Here is a 23063-nt window from a genome sequence, read left to right as displayed (position 1 = left end):
CAAGTAATAAATATGCATTTAAATAATATTTAAATTAGTTAATATTATTATATTTTAGTAAGAATATAAAAAAATTATTATAACTTCTTCTTAATATTTTAATATATAAAATATAAATTTTAAATATTTTTAAGCAATAAATATTAATTATTTATAAAATTTAATTAGAATATATAAACTATATTTTAAATATTTAAATATAACTATTAAATATTTGTAATTAATATTTTAAATTTTTTTTTATTTTTAATCAATGATTTTAACACATTTATAATTAAGTATCAAGAAAAAAAAAAGGAAAGTACTATGTTATTGGAGGGGTGAAAAAGTAATTAAGCACTAAAAGTGCTTTTGAGAGAGAAAAAACTAAAAATTTTAGCTTCTCCTTTTCACAAGTGCTTTTCAAAAGTACTTCTGAAAAGCTAAAAATTTCAGCCAAAAACAGCTTGTTCTGCACAGCTTTTCTTCTAGAAGTACTTTTGGAGCCAGAAATGCTTTTGAAAAGCAATGCAAAACTGGCCCTTAATCTTTACCAAAGTACTTAAATAAGGGTTTTCACGTACTTCAATTTGTTTGTAGTAAAAATTATGTGAATGTTGACATGTTTAGAATAAAACACATAGCAACTGAATCAAATATTATTTGAAAAGAAAAAAATGATAAAAAAATTTATAATTTGAAACTTGATATACAACATTTGAAAAGCCTTTATTTAAGCAATTTAAAAAAGTTTTGGCCTTTATTTGAGCACTTTCAAGAATGTTCAGCTCTTATTCATTCATTTTGGAAGGTTTGATTTTCGTTTGAGTACTTTCGTAAAGATTAAGCTCTTATATGACCATTTTGAAAGATTTGACCCTTATGTGAACAACTCTTAAAAATTAGGCCCTAATTAAATATTTAGCCTAATAATAAACCTTACCAATTTCAAAACACCAGTTATATACATCTAATTTTGTTTGGACTTCTTAATTCAAATTTCTTAGTGTTTGAGCCTCGAATGTACTGAAGATGTGCTGATAAGTAAATATTGGACTAAACTGAATTTTTAATTTAATTTTAAGATTAAATTGAATTATTTGAAAATGATGTAATTAAAAATTGAGTTTTATTTTAATTCTGGTTAGATTAATTTTTAAACCGAATTGAAATAATCTGGATTTAAGGATCCTTTTTAGCAGATATCAAAATAAAGAGGTAAAAATTATCATCCACATTTCATCTTGGAGCATTTCTGAGAAAAAGCAAATAAAAAATAAAAAAATCATTAAGAATAAATTCTGATTTAAAATAAGATTTTTGTGTTTAAATTAAAGGGGAATTAAAATGGGTTCAAATTTAAAGCTTAACTCCAAATTTTGGCCCAATATTAAACTCAAAGCCTAATTTAGTTTGGATCCAAATCCAAGTTAGTACTTACATAGTATTCCGTTTGTTGTATAGATTCATGAATTGTGAATTCCATTATGTATGACATCAAATTTAAAATTAACTGATAAATATATTTTTTAAAAAAGTCTGTCTTATATATATAAGAAAATAAAATTTGGAAATTTTATAATACAGAGAGAGTGAATTGATGTAAAGTGAAAATTTTATAATAAGTCTTTCATTGAAAACCCAACAAAAATAAAGATAACTCTTAAAACTAATTTGTATTAACAATAAGTTTGAAATTTCTAATGCTTTCGTTAATGTTCAGTTTCATCTTCATTACTCATGTTTCTAACTAAAAGGTACATAAAAAATTATTTAATGTAAATTTTCTTTTACTTTAGTGAATACTCATTTTTTCATCTCCTATGCTTTTGCAATCACCGGTATAAAATTTCAATTACTCATTTTTACATCCCCTTAATTATTACAAACATTCCTATTTAGAGATCCTATTGTTTAATACCCTAAGGAGCTTTAATATTTAAATTACTGAGTTTAATAATTTATGAGTTTTGAATTTTTAATATAAATGTTCGGATTTTGAACAAGGAGTATTTGAGTTTTGAATTTTAAAAAATAATGTTTTAAAGTTATAGGAAGAAATAAAAGATAAAAAGTGAAATTTTAATTTAAAATAAAACTCCCAAAAGCATCAACATGTCTCCAAAGGTAAAGAAGTGGCGAAAGGAGCTTCTTGTCTTCATCTTATTTTTTGTCACCAAAGAGAGATGAAAAATCGAAAGATTTTGTTTACCATAAATGGGTTGTTCTTTAGTTTGATTAGATTTCAACAATAATAAAACCATGATTTTATTAAAATGAGTGCTTTTAGAATTGCATTGTAGAGCGTATTCAACATATAATTTTAGTGTCTCGTTGCATTAGATAGTTCTCATCAAATCGAGATTTTTATTGAAAATGAAAATATTTTCCCATTATTGAAAGAGAACTCAATTTTTTAAAATAAAAATACCATGATTCACAAAAAAAAAACTGTTTGAATGTAAGTTTTGACTTTAATAAATTTGGGTTTGATTTTGTTTTAACAAAATTTTTAATATTTTAACATATTTTAATATTTTTAATAAATTATACTTATTTCTAAGATTTTTTAATTTTTAGAATTATTATTAGAATTTTTTTTAAAAATCAAATGATATTTAGCTATAGTTCAAGACAATTAGTAATTACAATTTAATTTAAGTTCACTCATCATTTATAAATAAAATTAGTAAATAATTTGCATTTTCGAAATGAAATCTAATTTTAATAAATATGATTACTTTACGAATTGGATTATAATATGCAATATAAATAAAAATATAAAAAAAAAAAAAAAAAAAAAAAAAGCTTGATACTTTTACCATATTATCGTATTTTACGAATTGGATTATAAATTATGATATTTCAATTATAAATGAACAGAAGTATAAAAGTTGATAAATATATAAATAAATAAAGGCTTAATATAGTATTTAGTACTTGAATTTGGTTTTTTTTAAAGTCAATATCTAATTTTTTAGCCCAATTTGGTATATGAACTTGACACTTTTTCTTAATTTGGTACCTAAACTTTTTTGGGGCCCAACTTGGTACCTAAGCTTTTTTTAAGTTCAATTTGGTACCTTAATTTATTAAATGTTATACAAATTATGCAAAACACCAACAATGCTTTTTTTTTGTTATGCCACAAAAATATTATCAGTATTAGAGGAAATTCATGTTGAAAAAAAAAAGGTATTGAGCTATGCTTAACGAATTAATATTAAATACGAAAAAAAGAGTTTTAAAAATCCAAATTAAAAGAAATTCATTATTTTCAATTAATAAAATAATAAATTAATTAATTAAAACTAAAAGTAATTGAACATATAAAATACAAAAAAATCATATCATCAGTCACATGTCGATCTTACATTGATTATTTTTGCTATGTCATAAAAAAATAACATTGTTAGCATATTGGAGTAATTTGTAAAACGTTTGACAAGTTCAAGCACAAAATCGAACAAAAAAAAAGATTAGTACGAAATTAGGAAAAAAGTCAAGTTAGGTACCAAATTGATCCCAAAAAAGATTAACTACCAACTTAAGAAAAAATGTCAAGTTTAGATGTCACATTAAGAAAAAGTGTCAAGTTTAGGTACCAAATTAGACCAATAAAAAGTTTATGTGCCAAATTAAAAAAAAGTGTCAATTTCATGTACCAAATGTTATATTAAACCATAAATAAAACGGCAATAAGCATATTATAATAGTTGGGATTTTGGATAATTAACCTATAGGTCAACATTAGTGAAATGGACCTGGGAAGGTAATATGTTCAAATTTTGAGTTATCCATTCAAATTGATTAGACCTAAAATAATATATTTTAAACTGAAAATAGTTTCACCTGCTTGAAGTATTATTTAATAAATAAAATTTGATTTAAAAAGGAAATAGCTTTAATAGTTTTTAAATAAAAAATGACATTTTCAAATTTACGGTGATATAGAATTCAACTTAAATTTTAAATCTTAAATTCTAAACTATACTAATCATCCTAAACATTGAATTTTAAGGTTAAATTCTGCTATTAGTCTTTATACTTTGTAAAAATTGAGAATTTAGTCATTATACTTTTATTTAATCAATTTTAGTCCCTATATTTTTTAAAAATTTAAAATTTTAGTCTTGGCCCAAACAGTAGCGGTTAAATTTATTTGATTAAATTCAATTACTAGTCTTGTACTATATGTACAATTGTAGATTTAGTTCATTTTCTCTAATTTAATCATTTTAAGTAATTATACTCTTCGATTTTTAAAATTTCAGCCTTAATGAAAATGACAGCCAATAATCTATTAACTAGATTTTTAGTGAGTAATATGTGAGAATAATAAGTTGACATAATATTACAGATATAATAATATGTTTGGCCCATCAAATTTTAAAAATAACATAACTTTACTTAATGAATTATTATTTGGTAAGGACTGAAAATTTAAAATTTAAAGAATATAAAGACTAAAAATAACCAAATAAAAATACACAAATTAAATTCACAACTTTTACTAAATATAAAGACTAATAACAAAATTTAACTGAACTTTAATCAGCATAATAAAAATAAGCAAATGAAAAAAAAACAAATAAATAAAAGGCTGGCCCAAAAAAAAAAAATAAAAGACAAATAAATAAATAAAGTAGGGGCAGGGCGGTCAACTGATTGGGGTGCCTAAATTGGAAGAACGTCCCTCCGAAGTTTGAAGGGGCAATTTTTTTTCTTTGTTGCTAATATCCAACTAAGATAAAGCAAAGATAAACAAAGTTTTTCGTTTTAAAATATCCCATTTGAGTTGCAAATACAATGTTGCTTCTGTCTTCTTTCATTCCATTGGTTTTATTTAATTTTGTTTCTAATTAATGCTTATCTGTTTATTAATTAATACTCTTCGAAACTCGAAGTCTTTGTTATTATTATTATTTTTAGAGCATCGATCCAATAATCCTTCTTCTCATTACATTTTTTCTCCCCCTAATAAGGTGCATAAACTACATTTTCTTCACTTGTGTTGTTCTATTAATTGAATTTCGACTAATAGAAATGAATAAATTAGGTCTAATTGTTTTACCATGCTCCAATTTGAGATAAGAAATAAAGAGTTTTTAAGCGTTTTATATATTATTTAGTACTTAAATTTGATGTTTTTTTTATTAATATAGTATATGTATTATGTTAATATTTTTATTTGATAAAAATTATATATTTTGATACTTCAAAAATAACAATAAAAAATAAATTATTACTCGTCCGTCATCTTCGTCATTCCTTTTATCATTCAACATCCTAATTATGTCTTTTAACTACATTCAATAATTTAAATATGCAAAAATTCTGATTTTTAACATAGACAATCTTTAAAAAAGAATTTCATCAAACGATTCTCTCAACCTTAACCTTATAGCCCCCTACCCTAGGAATCCCTGATCCAAAACACAACTATTTATCAAAATTCTAACCATTTTCTATCTACCTTACTAATAACTCATCAATGGCTATTAAGCAAAACCTTAACAATTCATCATCTAATTACAATGGGTTTACTAAACACTACCTTCTTGTGCTAATATTCTAATTAAAATCGAAAAGAAAGAGTTCCTTAAAACCGTTCAAAGCTCTCGGCATTGGGGAGAAACATGCAAAGTTTTTCTTCCTTTTTGTTTTGGAATGAAGATGACCACTTCGTTTTTCATCTTTTATTTCTTTTATTATTATATTAAATTATATTATAATAAATCCTATGGTTGATAATAGTAGAGATGGATGGATGAGATTAATTCTTTCCGCCAACTTATTTCAATTATGGTTAAATTATCTTCATGGCCTTGGTTAAATTGCACACTAAGGACTTACTTAAACTCTCATCCAATCTCTCTAGTTTAGGCATTTTTCAATTTAGTCCTTATTCACTAGTTACTAATTTATCTAACTAATTACTTAATAATTTTATTCCCTAATTCTGTATTCATCTTGTAACAGCTCGATTAAAATTTCCTGAACAATTTCGTTTAAGAAATTCGATCCTAAAATTAAATTTTTCAACATCAACGAAAAACAAGTTGTTATACTGGATCAAATTATGAAAATTTTAGACAATTTGAAAAATGCCTAAGATGCTAGCCTCTATAGATCTTTTTGATAGAGGTAAATCGAGTTTTTCTAATTGTGAAGAGAACATTGAAACCGCGATATTAAAAAAAAAATCATTGCAACTATTCTAATGAAATCTCCTTTTCCTAAAAATAACACTTTGTATCAGAATCTAATTTCCAATATTAATGCTTAAATCTTGAACATAGCATCTATTTTGAAGCTTGAGATAGACTAAGTATATTCTTAAACGATGACTTCATGATGCATTGGAAGATTGAACCTATCAAGTGAATTAAGGGTTTCAATAGAATGAAGAAGGCAACCCCTGTGCTTATGTTCCAACGAGCCCTAAAAAGAATGGTTGAATCATATTTGTCAATATGTTTTGATATTGCTTAATTAATAGTTTTATATGCCCATTTTAACTTATAAAGTTGCAAAAAAAAAAATGAAACCATACAGTTTTACTTAGACTTTTTTGAATTAATAATTTTAAACTTCATATTATATAACGAGGAAGAAGGTTGACACTTCGAAAATTTTTTGTGCATATTAAATTTATTCATTTGTAAAATTAAAAAAAAGTATAATTTTGATTAAAATTATCATGTTTCGTTTGCATATAATTATTACACAATTATAATTTCAAATAATACACATATAAATTAAATATTATAAAATATAATAGAATTTATAATTGAAATATATTCAAAATTAAATTGAATTAATTCTAAAAAAAAAACTCGTATAAAGTGAGATTTAAGATAGAATAAAATCGAAAACAATGCTTAAGCATTCAACATACTTATATATAAAAAATTTAAGTCTTGCGAACACTGCTACAGCCTCGTTAACAGTTATGTTTTGTTATCATCTATGAACTTTAAAATTAAACAAGAAATTGAACCTTTTGCCGCTAGATGTCTCCAGTTCGTAAAATCAAATGATTTTTAACAAGTCTTTTAAAAAATGACATATAGGAAAGTACAAGAATGATAGGAAATAAATAAAGAGAGAAAGTAATCATTAATGTGATTGATATTATTTTATTGAAGGTATTATAATAATTCCATCCTAATCTAGAAGCTGAGTTGTCCTCGTTTATGGTGGCCTTGCTGCACTCTTGAAAATGCCACCTTCTTCTCATTTTTCATTTTGTTTCATTCGTTGTTTAGATGTGATGTGGGGAATGGGGAGTCTCCCATTTCTATTTTAATTTCTTAAAACTTGATTATGTGGGGGCTTTGTTGTCTTTTCCTTTCCCTGTTTTGTATTATTATTATTTTTTTATTATCTTATGATCCAAATTTTATATGCTAATTAAACATTCCAAATTTGGAAATTTTTATCCATTTCAGATTGGAAAATTTTTCAACATCAGTTGGGAGATAACATTCGGTCTTTAGTTTCTTTATAGTATTAAGTAAAAAATCAAAAAATAAAAATATTAGCATATTGATATAAAAAAAATTATTTTTTTTTCTAAGTAGTAAGTTTTTTCTCCATTGTTTTGTCCCAAGGCGGTGCTATCCAACTTTTCTTTTTCCTTCCCACCAATTTTCTCTTTCGGTTTTTTTTCTCATAAATTTTATATGCCTTCTCGCTGTTCAGTTCACAAATCTATTTTATGAGTATCTTTATTGTCTCCACAAGTTGTGATGGACAGATAATAGTGTATGTCATCATTGAAATTCCACCGACCACAAGCAGTTTTTTTTGAAAAATAAGTGGCTCTTCGTTGGTTTCTTAATCTGTTTTTGTTGTGAGAGTATTTTAGATTAATAAATAATTTCATAAGTCGGTTTGGACTCAAGTTCTCTTGAGTTTTATATTTTCTTTTCAATTGCTCAATAAGTCTTCACTTTTAAAAAATTTTATATGCTCTTATAGCACGTTTATTAGTCTTGCTTTTAGAGACGATTTTTTGTCATCCTCTCCAATTTGGTAGATGCTCAATTCTTTTGCTGAATTTGTTCGCCCATCGCTTTGGACCCATCCTAGGCTGATTGTCTTAACGTGATAGTTAATTGCGATCACTCTAGATATGTCATGCTTGAGTTGTGACAAAGCCGATTATCAATGTGCTATAATAATCTATTGATGTTGAGGTTGAAGCCTTTGTCATGTTGGTAGAGCTTGTTTTTCACCGTCAATGATAGTGTTTGTTGTGTTTTCTTTTACCCAATTTATATGATCCCATTCATGAAATAAATTAATGAATTTTTTATTTTAAAAAATAAAAATATTAAGATTTTTTAAATTCTAAATTTATTAAATGTGACTCCTTACAAGTGTTAGAAAGAAGTAATTGGAATTAAATTCGATTTTTAGGTATATTATATATCATCTCTTTAAAGGGCTATAATTTGAGGGTAGGAAAAGGTTGCATTTAGATTACTATTGTATGCTTTAAATGTAGGGTTATGACACGTTTTTTTAATTATATTAAAAAATTAAAATAAAAAAATAAGGATAAATAATAACTCTACGTGTGTAAGTTTTTATTCCATGCACTAATTTTAGGATTTAAACTTTAAATTTGTCAAATATCAATTCTTAAAAATAATAATAGGTTTAATATAATATTTAATATTTAAGTTTGACATTAATTTTTATATTAATTTGGTATCCAATTTTTTCAACATGATACCTTAAATAGACAAATGTGATATAAGTTTGTTTTTTTTTTTAATGAAGTAGCATAAATAGTCCATATATATATATAAATAATGTCAGCTATATATTGATTAATTTTATCACCTCATTAAAAAATAATACTATCAATAAATTTGGATAATTTATATCATTACTTGTCAAATTGAGATATTACATTGGAATCCAATCAAAAAGAAAACAATAGGGTTGAGATTTTATTATTTGGGTGTGGTAATTGTTGAATAATAGATGGCGGCGTCTTATTAAGGCCATACATGCCTAAGTTGAAACCTGAAACCCCAAAATCCTTGGGTTTTTTAATACCTGTGTGTCTCGCCTCTTTCTCAAAATTGCTCCTTTGGTGTTTTGAAAAGCTCGAAACATATTTTTATATTTCCAATTACTTCCCCGGACAAGCACACTTATTTTTGTTATTCCTTTTTTTTTTCTGGACGGAGCGAAGCGTTTCGGTCATGTCAACATATCAATGTTTATATATATAGATATTCATTTTCTATTTTTAGAAGTAAGTTTTTATTCACTATTTAATCAACAGTTATTTTATTTTTTTCTGCGGTATTTAAAATTTTAATTTATTTTTATATTCAAACTATAATTTTATATCATTTATCTAAAAAATATCATATATTATTTGTTGTGTTTTTTTATGGATTAGTATTGAATTTTTTAGATAAATTGAACCAAAATAATAATTCAAGTATTAAAATAAATAATATGTCTCTTCTCAATAATTTTATTTCATTTTTCTCTTTCAATATCTTTTTTGACCACTTTTGTGATAGTTCTAATGACGGTTTAGATAAATAGGATAATTTTTTTTTCTAAAAGTTATTTTAATTTTTAGTTTTTTTTTTCATTCTATTTTCTTTAAAAGCTACAATAGTTTGAGTTTTGTTTTTAATTGTATCTTACGGTATATACATGATTTACCAAAGCAAGTATGTTGTTAGTATTAGTAGGGGCCTTTTCATTATAGAGCATTGATCGTGAGATTGAACTCTGAGATAATTATGAGAAAGATTATCTAAAATTTAATTTTTATGTATCACTGATTTCATAAGGTCTATTCGAGACATTTTACAGTGGTTAATTAATTTATTGAGTTTGCCACTGGACTGATTTCATGATGACGAGACTAGGTTAAAATTATTGATGGTTGCTCAATATAATGTATCTCTTAATTTCTAAACTTTTCAATATTGTAGTTATTGTCAATCTATTTTTCTCCCTTTTTAGGCTTTATTTTTTTGAACATTGGTATTTGTATAAGAGTTTGTAGTGTTTTATTTATTGGTCGTTTGTACTATATATCATGTTTATATATCATTTTATATTAATGAAAATGTTTTTTTTTTCAAAATGAAAAAAAAATTTCAAGCCTTAATTTTATTTTATTTTTTTACTTTTAGTATTAATTTACATATATTATGATATTACAATTCCACAATATTAAAGGGATTACAAATTTTGAGATTTAAAATCTAAAAATATGAATGCTTTAAGCTTATCAATATTTATATATTTGTATTTGTGTTTACATTTTTATTTATATTAATATCTTAAACCTGGAGTCATTGGGGGTTATGAAAGAGAAATTCTCTACCATACATCTTTAATTCAACACTGCCATGGTTGGTTATGCTTCAACCCTTTTCTTTGATCTTTGCACGTATTCTGGGTGGCTTTTAATCTTTTAAGCCGTTCATAATAGAAGGAAATGAGATACAGTTTCCTATTTATGCATCCCAATTGAACAGTAGATTCAGAAAATTGCATCTATTAGCTGCTGTGGTTAAGATTGTAAATGAACACCAAGAGGACTGATAGCCAAGAGCTAGCAAGGCAGAGCCTTGGATTCAACAGGAACTGCAACCTTCAACCTGCCATGGAGGGAGTGCCACAACAGCTAAATCCCGGATCATCATCATCCAATCCAATTATGAGCGGTTTCCAGACCCCAGCATATGCCTTTTATGCAACTGAAAGACGCATTCAATTGGATACTTCTTTCTGCCCCCAACACAACATTTACTCTTCCATTGAATCGATTGCTCAAGATGAACCCAACTATGATTTCAGAAATACATTGCAGTCCTTAGTAAAATCACAAATTTGTTTCGACCAATACCAGAAATCCTTTGAAAGATCCTATAAATTTCCAGGCAGCAACGCTAAAACTCACTTTTCCGTTCCTTCCCGAGGAAATCAGGATCAAAGGGTAAGTAATTTGTTTTTTTCTTTTTCTTAATAGAAGAATTTGTGTTGAATATCTCCAACTGTTTCCTTGCAGGCTTATTGTAATAAAAGTAACAAAGCACGAATAATGTGGACACAGGATCTTCATGAAAAGTTCGTGGAATGTGTTAAACGTCTGGGAGGATGTGAGCGTAAGTAAGAGTATGATTATTACTTGATTAAATCTTGAGAAATTTCATTATCTGCCATCATTTTAGTTTACTCATTACTTTTTGGTATCATCGTCTTAACAGAGGCAACCCCAAAGACAATTCTGAAACTAATGGATACTCAAGGTTTGACCATTTTTCATGTCAAAAGCCATCTGCAGGTATTTTTTTAATTTCTTAAAAAACAACTTTGGGTGTTGAATGTTGACCATAATGCTAATATCTGGATTTGTTTCCTTTTGATTTCTGTCTTAACTTGCAGAAATACCGTGCTGCAAGATACATGCCAGAATTTACACAAGGTATTCTAAATAAACAACATAAACTCCCATAATGAGTGTTAAAAAGCTTAATTCAAATGTTCTAACTCTGATCCCAATTGGGGAGATATTATTATAACATTAATGTAGTATAAATTTCAGTCCGATTGCTTTTAGTTGTTTAATTTGTTGAATAATAGCATTGTCTCTTAGCCCCTTTGGATGTTCACAAGCAGACTGTTGGGAAGAAACCGAACAACTGAAACAAAGCGAAAGTACAACCGGTGTTCTTTCTCTCCTTATAACTCCTGTCAAAAATTATGGCAAGCACAATAGCACAAGATATGTTCTCTAGCAACCTTAATCAACCACAAATCAACTAATGCAACCACAACAAAAATAAATAGAGACACCGGTATTTTTACGTGGAAAACCCCTTTAAATCAAGGGTAAAAACCACGGGACTTTAGAGTCCGATCAAGAGTTCCACTATCATCAAATGTTCAACTACAAGATCACAATATCAAGCCTACAACAAGCATTCAACTCCAACAAGGCTAACAATATATAATCTTTAGCAAAAGAGAGAAAAATGAGAGAATATCACCAAAAACGCAGCTGCTAAAAATGGGTATTTTCGATGCTACAAGACTCGGATGAAAAATCCGGCCGTACAAAGTCAAGAACACCTTATCGCCTAGTTGCTGTCCAAAAATCAGCTCAATCGAACCACGGATGAACCTTCGATCGAAGAGTTGATCACTGCTGCACCAAACTTGAAAAACTGAAATTTTCTTCTCTCTTTCTCTCTGTTTTAATTTGAGATTTTTTTTTTGTTTAGCTCTGCAAAAATTTCTGCCCACATCACCCGTTAAAAGCCCCCCAAAAATGGCTTTTGACAAAACCAAAAAGAGACAATAAAATGTGGCAGAAATTATGGGTTTCCCACATAGTGGGACCCACACCTAACAAACTCCCCTCCAACTATGTGGGGAATGCCTCCATACCGGAGGTCAAACAACATGCTTCAAACTTTCCTCTTGGTAAGGCCTTCGTCAACATATCAGCACCATTATCATTAGTGTGTATCTTCTCAAGCTCTAACAGCTTAGCTTCAAGAACATCTCGTATCCAATGGTACCTCACATTAATATGCTTAGATCTAGCATGAAAAGTTGAGTTCTTACCAAGATGAATAGCACTCTGGCTATCACAGTACAGGACATACTTCTCCTGAGTAAAACCAAGCTCATGCACAAACTTCTTCATCCAAAGCATCTCCTTACACGCTTCGGTTGCTGCAATGAACTCTGATTCGGTGGTGGACAATGCAACACAGTTTTGCAGTCTCGATTGCCATGCCACAGCTCCCCCTGCATAAGTGATTAAGTAACCTGAAGTAGATCTCCTCGAGTCAATGTCTCCGGCCATGTCTGAATCTGTATACCCAACAAGAACAGGTTTCTCGTTGCCGAAACAAAGTTTCATGTTGGAAGTGCCACGAAGATATCTCATAATCCACTTCATTGCATTCCAATGCTCTCTGCCTGGATTAGAAAGAAACCGACTAACTGTACCAACGGTATAGGCCAAGTCTGGTCTCGTGCAAACCATTGCGTACATCAAACTACCCACGGCTGAAGAGTAAGGAATTTTCTGCATCTCTTCCTTCTCCTTTTCTGTGGAAGGACTATGCTTAACACTCAATCTAAAGTGCATAGCAAAGGGAGTATTCACCGCTTTAGCTTTGTCCATACTAAACCTTTGAAGTACTTTCTCAATGTACCTCTCTTGTGATAACCATAATTTCTTGGCCTTTCTATCACGTGTCAGTCTTATGCCAAGAATTTGCTTTGCTGGCCCCAAATCCTTCATTGCAAAGGATTTACTCAACTCTTGTTTCAACTTCTCAATTCTAGAAGCATTCTGACCAACAATAAGCATATCATCAACATAGAGCAAAAGAATAATAAAATCATCACCAGAGAATCTCTTAACAAACACACAATGATCAGAAGTAGTCTTCTTGTAGCCTTGCTCCCTCATAACAGACTCAAACTTCTTGTACCATTGCCTTGGAGCTTGCTTCAAACCATACAAGCTCTTCTTCAATCTGCACACATAGTCCTCTTTCCCTTGTGCAACAAAACCCTCTGGCTGCTCCATGTAAAGCTCTTCTTCCAAGTCACCATGAAGAAAAGCAGTTTTCACATCCATTTGTTCAACCTCTAGGTCATAACAAGCTACCAAACTCAGTATAGTTCTGATAGAGGACATCTTCACAACCGGAGAAAATATTTCTTCAAAATCAACCCCTTTTTTCTGAGTATAACCCTTGACGACCAATCTAGCTTTGTATCGTGGAGATGAAGACTTCTCTTCTTGCTTCAACCTATAAACCCACCGATTATTCAAAGCTCTTTTGCCCTTAGGCAGTTTCACCAATTCAAAAGTATGGTTCTCATGCAAGGATTGAAGTTCGTCTTTCATCGCTTCAACCCACTGATCTTTGCATTCACTCTCCATAGCCTCTTCATAACATTCAGGTTCTCCCCCGTCAGTCAAAAGAACATATTCATCAGGAGAATACCTGACAGAAGATCGTCGATCTCTGGAAGACCTTCGAAGTGGAACTGCTGGTGGAGCTATAGGTGCTTGTTATTGATCATTCACAACATCATCCATGGGAGTATCAAAGTCACCTATAGTCTGATGGTTACCACTAACATCACCATGCACATCATCCTGGATAGGATCTGGTGAAGAGTCTAGGGGAACCGGATTCACATCGATCAAGTTACCACTACCTTGTGAATCCACTTTCTCCGTCTTATTAATGTCATCAATGGTCTGATCCTCAATGAAGACAACATCTCTGCTTCTCACGAGTTCCTTCTGAACTGGATCATAGAGTCTATAACCAAACTCACCGTCTAGACCATAACCAATAAAAATGCATTGTCGAGCCTTGGCATCCAACTTGGATCTTTCATCCTTTGGAACATGAACAAATGCTTTACAACCGAACACACGTAGGTGATCATATGACACGTCTTTACCAAACCAAACTCTATCTGGCACATCACCTTTCAAAGGAACACTAGGAGACAGATTTATCACATGTGTCACTGTATTCAAAGCTTCAGCCCAAAACGATCTTGGTAACTTTGCATCTGACAACAAACATCTGACTCTCTCAATCAATGTTCAGTTCATTCTTTCAGCTAACCCATTTAACTGTGGAGTCTTTGGTGGTGTTCTCTGATGTCTGATTCCCTGTCGCAAACAATACTCATGAAACGACCCTGTGTACTCGCCACCATTATCAGTACGAATGCACTTCAACTTCTTCCCAATTTCCCTTTCAACTGATGCTTGAAACTGTTTAAACACCTCAAAGACTTGATTTTAGACTTCAAAGTGTAAACCCATAGCTTTCTTGAACAATCATCAATGAAAGTCACAAAGTAAAGTGCACCACCATGTGATCTTACTTTTATCGGACCACAAACATCTGAATGGACCAACTCTAGCAACTCTGATTTCCTATGAGGAGGATGGCTTCTAAATGAAACTCTTCTCTGCTTTCCTGCTAGACAATGAGCACAATTCTTCAGTGTAGCATTCTTTAAACCCGAAAGTTGATTCTTCTTCGCTAAACAGCTAAGCCCCTTCTGACTCATGTGACTGAGTCGTTTATGCCACAACTCAATTGAGCTGTCATTCAGTGTCACATTCACCGTCTCTCGAGAAGTCAAAGCTTGCATCAAGTACAAATTTGAGCTCTTCTTTCCTCGAGCCACAACCAAGGAGCCTTTAGTCAGCTTCCACTACCCTTCACTGAAGGTGTTACAGAATCCCTCATCATCAAGCTTTCCTGCAGAAATCAAATTCAAACGGACATCCGGTGCATGTCTGACATCCTTGAGAGTTAACTTTGTTCCATTGTTACTTACCAAGCTAACATCTCCCATACCAATAACCGAAACCAAACCATCATTACCCATCTTCAATACCCCAAAATCACCAGGAGTATAAGATGTGAAGAATTCCTTCCTTGACGTGACATGAAGTGATGCACCAGTATCAATCACCCAACTAGTCTCGTCGCATGCTAGGTTGACCAAATTCTCATCACAAATAACTAACAGATCTTCACGAGTAACAGTAGCAACACGCTCGGATTTTTCATCGTCATTCCGATCGTGTTTATCACCACCACCTTTGTTCTCTTTCTTCCACTTGAAGCAATATTTCTTGATATGACCTTTCTTACCACAATGATGACACTCAAGATTCTTGTATCTCGATCTTGACTTGCTTCGACTTTTATCTCTACCCTTTCCATCTTTGTCTCTGTTTCTCCCCCTGTTCTCGATAACCAACACCTCGGACTGTGATGTAGAACCCTGAGATCTTCTTCTAACCTCTTCATTCAACACACCACTCTTAGCCAAATCCAAAGTAATAATACCCTGTGGGGCAGAATTAATGAGTGAGACTCGAAAGGTCTCCCAAGAGTCTGGTAGAGTAGCAAACAACCAAAGTCCTAAAATCTCGTCATGAAATTTGACACCCATACCAAGCAACTGATTCATCACACTCTGAAATTCACTAACATGGTCAGCTATAGACATTCCTTCTTTATATTTCAGCGCCATCATTTTCTTCAGCAAAAATAACTTGTTATTGCCCGACCTCGAAGCATACAAGCTTTCAAGCTTCTCCCACAATGTTCGAGCATGTGTCTCCTGATCAATGTGGTTGTAAACATTTTCTTCAACAAATTGCCGAATAAAGCCACACACTTGTTGATGCTCAAATTCCCATTCTTCATCACTTTTCGAATCGGGTTTTTGAGTAGTAAAGACCGGAAGATGCAAAGCCTTCACAAACACCAAGTCCTTCATTTTATTCCGCCAAAGTTGATAATTTGTGCCATTCAACATAATCATCTTGCTCGTATTAATTTCCATAATTATCTGACACAATAACCAAGCTCTGGTACCAGTTTGTTGGGAAGAAACCGAACAACCGAAACAAAGCGAAAGCACAACCGGTGTTCTTTCTCTCCTTATAACTCCTGTCAAAAATTATGGCAAGCACAATAGCACAAGATATGTTATCTAGCAACCTTAATCAACCACAAATCAACTAATGCAACCACAACAAAAATAAATAGAGACACCAGTATTTTTACGTGGAAAACCCCTTTAAATCAAGGGTAAAAACCACGGGACTTTAGAGTCCGATCAAGAGTTCCACTATCATCAAATGTTCAACTACAAGATCACAATATCAAGCCTACAACAAGCATTCAACTCCAACAAGGCTAACAATATATAATCTTTAGCAAAAGAGAGAAAAATGAGAGAATATCACCAAAAACGCAGCTGCTGAAAAATGGGTATTTTCGATGCTACAAGACTCGGATGAAAAATTCGACCGTACAAAGTCAAGAACACCTTATCGCCTAGTTTCTGTCCAAAAATCAGCTCAATCGAACCACGGATGAACCTTCGATCAAAGAGTTGATCACTGCTGCACCAAACTTGAAAAACTAAAATTTTCTTCTCTCTTTCTCTCTGTTTTAATTTGAGATTTTTTTTTTGTTTAGCTCTGCAAAAATTTCTGCCCACATCACCCGTTAAAAGCCCCCCAAAAATGGCTTTTGACAAAACTAAAAAGAGACAATAAAATGTGGCAAAAATTATGGGTTTCCCATATAGTGGGACCCACACCTAACACAGACGGCAAGCTTTTAATTTTAAGTATAGGTGAATGTGGATATGTGTCCTATCATACCCATACCAAGTATACTCAAATTTTCTAAATTTATCCATATATTATTTGAAAGACGATACTAAATATCCATGTCTTAATGTATGTCGAACACAAGTGGTAGACACGATTTAGGGAAAACCATAGTTTGGAAGGTCATTTTGTTAAATATAAATTGTGTTAGACTTAAATAGAAACTTTATATATATACATGTAGACTGATAATACCCTTTTCGTGTTGCATGGAAACCAGAGAGAAGAACAAGCACAACTGATTTAACTCAGATTGATGTCAAAACGTAAGCTTCCTAACTCCTTGACTCTCTTATTAGTATTCTATCAATCCAAATACATCTCCCCTTCTTTTTTCCCTGAAATTTACCATCAAATTGTTATCGTATTCTAATGCTACATGTTCTAGACTGCAATTTGATAACAATGTATGCAATGTGTCGAGTGTTTGGCAGTGGTTTGCACCTGACGGAGGCATTGCAACTTCAGTTAGATGTCCAAAGGCGTCTTAATGAACAATTAGAGGTACACCATTTGTCTTCAGCATCTTATCTGGATATTTTTATTCTATTGTCTCTAAAACAAACTCTACACATATTGGAATGTGAACATGGGTTATAAATCTTCGGAAATTTAGTATACTCATTTTGGACACGAATTTGCATGAATCCAAGACTTGGGTTTATTCTGGATATTGTTAACTTGTTTTAGATTATTGACATTTTTTCATTTTACAGTTTCAGCGAAATTTACAGTTGAGAATTGAAGAACAAGGAAGGCGACTAAAGATGATGATTGATGAGCAACAGAAGACAAATGAAAATCTCCTAAAAAACCAAGGTGTGGACATCAAACCCTATGAACATGATCCATCATTTAGCGACCTTGATTCCTCAATTGCAGAAACTTCAGAAAATGTGCTAACTTCCAGTCCATGTTAGAGCCTCGAAAAGACTGTCAAATCCAATGCAAAGCGATTCTTGGCATGTCAACAAAGCACAACAACAAGACTGTCAAAACTAAAACATAATAATAATAATAATAAGTTTCAACCATGACTTCAACCACTCAAGACTATGGACAACTGAATGTGTGTTCAACTGTTTACGTAATAAATACTTTGCCCTAGAACTCTTTTTTTTTTCTTTTCTTTCCTTTAATAGTTTGCCAGTAATAAAGTTAAACGAAGTTAGAATTTTTTTCTTTGATAAACAATTAATATATTTTTTGTTCGAAGGAAAATAATATTTATATTTTGTATTGGATGTACTGTTAGTATATAAATATATATCTATTTATTTTAAAGTTTTATTAATGAGGTGGTTATATGATTATTGATAACGTATAGATTTATATATCCACAATGTATCAAAACCCAAATTGAAGTTTAAATTGTTTGCTAAATAGGTGAACAAATTTCTAAAATTTAGAAGAAGCTTGTTTCATTTTGGTTGTTTATCTTTTGTTTTAATTAATAAAATACATGCTTTGCATGTAAAGGGTAAAAGATTTAATTCAAAATAAGTTTAAATGTCAAAAAATCTAGTGTAAGATAATTAAAAAAAATCAATCAAGTTACTAATTAAAAATTGTAATCAATTGAGTTCTTAATAGAAAGTTATCAATCAATTAAACTTTGAAATATAGTTTTTCGTTAAAGCCTTTGACAAGCCGTTAAGTAATTGTCAAGGTAGGTTGTGTGATTCTATGTTAAGTAGCATTCAATAATGCCCATGACAAACTGGCATGGAGGTAGTGATGATACTCGTCATGTTTGAGTTGACAATTTTATGCAGTAAAATCTTGAGACTAGTTATTGTGCTGATATTTTGAAGATATTGTAGTCTTTCTATGGAAACCAATCCGTGGTTAGTGAAGATTGGATTAGATTCAAATGAATCAAGATAACCCTTACTTTGTGGAGAATTGGTCAGGATTGTAATGTTGATTATAGAAGGTCATATCTTTATTAAATTATGCTTTTTTTATTGTAATTCCTATTTTCAAGGGCTTGCTTTGTATTCGTTTAGTTTTTATGTTAGTAAGTTGAAATTGATAGATGCAACAAGGCTTGTCTAAGTTATGTATGAGAGCATATTGAGAGCACTTGTATTCTTTCATTGAGGAACTATTTTTTTGTGAGGATGCAAATTAAATTGTAAACATTAAGTGTCTACTACCCAAATTCTTAGAGGGGGATTTGGAGTTAAGTATTCTAGTCTTTAGGTACAAATGTGTGATCTTTATACTTGAACAACGATAAAGTGTGATTCACTTATTCTATTGTGGATTAAAGATAGTGGAATTGCTCACTAAGTTAGACTCAACAGATGTAAGGAACCCAAATTGTAAAATCTCTTAGCTTGTTAGGAAAACATGGCGTCTATCATTTAGCCAGATAGACCACTCGACAAATTAGGGCACTACTAACATATTTAAATCATCTAGCTTAACTTAAAAAATTTGGAAAAACAGTTATGAAGATTTTCCTTTGCATAAAAGCCATTTTTCTTCTTTCATTAGATAAAACATCTTTAGAGAAAATAATAAAAGTTATAAAAGAAAAATATATTTTCAAGTATTGTCTAGTTATGATGTTTATATTAAAATCATAAAATTTATGATCAATAATTCAAAAAGGTTTGGCGTACACCTTCAAAGAAGGAACAATTCTCTTTTAAGATAAAAATGATACAAACGACGTAGTTAATTGTAAAAGTTAATTACAAAACATATGTATACGCCATCTACCACATAGTTATGCATGATACAAAAAAATAGACAAATGTTTCACTCATAGATGCAGCTCTGGCATAGTCCCCTTCTATTGATCTTCTTCTACAATAAAACACTTGAGAAAAAAGGTAACAGAGTAAGTTCTTTTGAACTTAGTGAGTTCCAAATAGACACAAAACAAATACAAGAACATCGATAATCCACAAGCAATAGTACTCATGAGAATTACAAACATTTTCATAAGACTTAGTCTTACAGACACAATACACTGATTCATTAGCCGCAGTCTCTGACGGAAACACTTCACCAATTTAAACATAATGGCCATAGTATTCAGGCGGACACATACCGCTAACATATACTTACCTCTCACAATCATGTTAGCTTACATGTGACCCATCCTTGTGCGAGCCTCGAACTCACATTTCAGAATCAGAATCACATATCCATCGTTTTCATATTCGTATTCACCATAATGTCCTTGTTAAATTGAACATGTTTTCTCCCGCAAGGTCGGGCCGTGATTTTCTAGTTGCTCCCTATCGAAAGCATCACAAACAAATTTTCTTTCCATATTTTCACATATCACAAGTTGAATGGTACTGAGCTCGTGCAACAAGGAGGGTATTTTACATCGATAAGGTTCGTATTTACTCATATACACTATTTGACCACACACGTAACCAAACACCACGTATCGACCCATTTACAGAAGAAACAACTTATCGTATACAACTCACATATCATAGAATTTTTCATAACTCAAAAGAAGTAAAAAGGGACTCACCAGCAAACTTCAGAACAGAATCTACTCTACTGGTCCTTTGACTTGATTGCTCGAACCTTCACTAGCTTCTTGAGCTAAATAAGAAACAATTATAATCATTTGACTATTTTCTTGCTATAACTTAATCATGTATGCACTAATGCAAAAACGTAAGTTCCCCCGATGTCATCTTAAAGGTTTTCCAGGAATTACCAGTAAGCTGGTACTTATCAATGGCATTTTACTAGCTACTAGAAACCTTCATCGTCTTCTTTAGCGAATATAACTTAAAAATTTCCAAAGACCAAGGGAAGAACTCAGAGAAAAAAAAAGGTAAAACATGCTAGTTATCGGCATTCATATATAGCACAGATAGTAGGGACAAAGCTTAGTGGGAAGGTAAAAAAATCCACTATCGCCTTATATTATGAGAATATGCTTGCCTAATCATCTACCAAACATAACAACTACCACTAATCAATTTTGTGAGTAGTAAAACGTTACTTGTACATTAAAATAAGTCAATTAAACAAGTCATTCAATACGTAAACACGTAAAGTTGTCATCAACAGTATTCTAGTTCAATTTCAACTAGGTTTCAACTAAACTCTCTCGAGTTGTCATTTTCTTGCTAAATAAGAAAAATAATTCTATCACTCTGCAAACTAACAAGTTCACTCAAAATATCTTAGGTGTAACAGCCCAATTTTCAGTGGTGTTGGAAACAGTGATTTGAGATCACTAAATCCCACAAGTAAGTTTGAAAATTTAATAAATTAATAATTATGGGTTAAGTGTGAATTTAAAAGAATTTCTGAATTAGTGAAATTTGTGATTTAAAAAGAATTTAATAGGTAAATTGGGTCTAAAACGAGGTATCGAGACCTCAAATTCATAAGCTGAGCCATAAATATTTATACCTTGTACACACCGCCCATCACACTATGGGAGCTGGCCATGCCTGAAGTCGTTACCTTAACCGCAATGAGGGGGATGCCGAAGGCAGGGCTAGTGACTGGAGTGAAGTCGTAACAAGGTAGCCGTACTGGAAGGTGCGGCTGGATCACCTCCTTTTCAGGGAGAGCTAATGCTTGTTGGTTATTTTGGTTTGACACTGCTTCACACCCAAAAAGAAGCAAGCTACGTCTGAATTAAACTTGGAGATAGAAGCCTTCTTTCGTTTCTCGACGGTGAAGTAAGACCAAGCCCATGAGCTTATTATCCTAGGTCGGAACAAGTTGATATTAAAGTTTCGTTGGAAAATTTTAACGTTTAGATAGTCAATTAATTAAAAATGACTAAATTGAAAATAGTGCAAAATTTCTTCAATTGTGATTAAATAGCTTAAGTGACTAATAAAGAGGGATTTAAAAGCAATTAGACTCTAATTATATGGGTTAGACGGTTTGGGCAAGAAAATCAGCAAGAAAATAAAGAGAAACAATGGCAAAATTGGAAATTTTGCAAATTAAACATATAAAACAAAGACAAATTTGAAAAATCTAGAGATTTCATCATTTTTCTCCAGCCAAAACGCCATAGGAGAGATTTTTCAAGCTTTTTTCCATATTTTTCATCATGAAAGTTCAATTCTTGCTTTTTCTTTGTAACTTTTCATGTTTTGTGACTTTTATAATTAAGTCCAACTATTATATTCATTTGTTTTTGATTCTATGAATGATTTTGAAAGTTACCATGAGTGAGTACTGGAATTTTATGATTAATTATCTTAGATTTGAACCTTTAATTTCATTATATTATGATTTTATTAAGTGATTTTAGTAGAAATTGATTTTTAGGAACTAATTGTGAAAAAGCTAGGAATTGGGGTTTTGTACTGAACTTCTGAATATCAAAGACTGTATAATAGCCTAAAATTATTAGGTAAAGTGTTATTTGAGGAAAAATTAGTTCAATGAAAGTGTTAATTGAGTAGGGACTAAATTGTAAAAACTATAAATTTTAGGGGTAAAAGTGTAATTTCAAAAATTAAAGGGCATAAATTGCGAAGTGAAGTAGTATTGAATTAGATGCTAATGAATAGAAATTTTATATTATAGATTGGGAATCCGAAGATAAACGCAGAAAAGAGAAAATATCAAACTAGTCCCTGAATTTTTACAAATTCTACTGATTGGCCCAGGTAAGTTCATATAGATGAATTTTTATATTTAATTTTTAATTTAGGAATGATACAATATTCATAATTTGTATTTTTTCTATTGAATAATGAAATTGAAATAATGTAAAAATCAAATTGAAAGTTCAAATCAAGGGATACGTAGGATTAAGTACGTACGTTCAGTGACAAGTGATGAATTGACAGATAAGTTCATGGTTGGTCCATGGAAA

General features: G+C 30.8%; 1 protein-coding gene across 1 annotated transcript; it reads left to right on the top strand.

The window, feature by feature from the left end:
• Positions 1 to 10555: 10555 nt before the first annotated feature.
• Positions 10556 to 18372, top strand: LOC107890336 (myb family transcription factor PHL5). Its single transcript, XM_016814796.2, has 7 exons — positions 10556 to 10969; positions 11042 to 11138; positions 11241 to 11317; positions 11419 to 11458; positions 17451 to 17496; positions 17665 to 17734; positions 17947 to 18372. The coding sequence occupies exons 1-7, from the start codon at positions 10556 to 10558 to the stop codon at positions 18148 to 18150; spliced, it is 948 nt and encodes a 315-aa protein (XP_016670285.1). The 3' UTR covers positions 18151 to 18372.
• Positions 18373 to 23063: the final 4691 nt, after the last annotated feature.

The sequence above is a fragment of the Gossypium hirsutum genome, chromosome A09, assembly GCF_007990345.1.
Source record: "Gossypium hirsutum isolate 1008001.06 chromosome A09, Gossypium_hirsutum_v2.1, whole genome shotgun sequence".
Classification (NCBI taxonomy): Eukaryota; Viridiplantae; Streptophyta; class Magnoliopsida; order Malvales; family Malvaceae; genus Gossypium; species Gossypium hirsutum.
Note: the sequence above shows the minus strand (reverse complement) of the source record. Positions and strands in the feature narration are given on the sequence as shown.

Excerpts from the sequence above, each read along its gene's own strand:
- LOC107890336 (XM_016814796.2), top strand. The coding sequence starts at position 10,556 with ATGAACACCAAGAGGACTGATAGCCAAGAGCTAGCAAGGCAGAGCCTT. Across the intron at positions 11,459-17,450 it reads CATGCCAGAATTTACACAAG|AGAGAAGAACAAGCACAACT; the intron begins GTATTCTAAATA and ends CATGGAAACCAG. Across the intron at positions 17,735-17,946 it reads GTCTTAATGAACAATTAGAG|TTTCAGCGAAATTTACAGTT; the intron begins GTACACCATTTG and ends TTCATTTTACAG.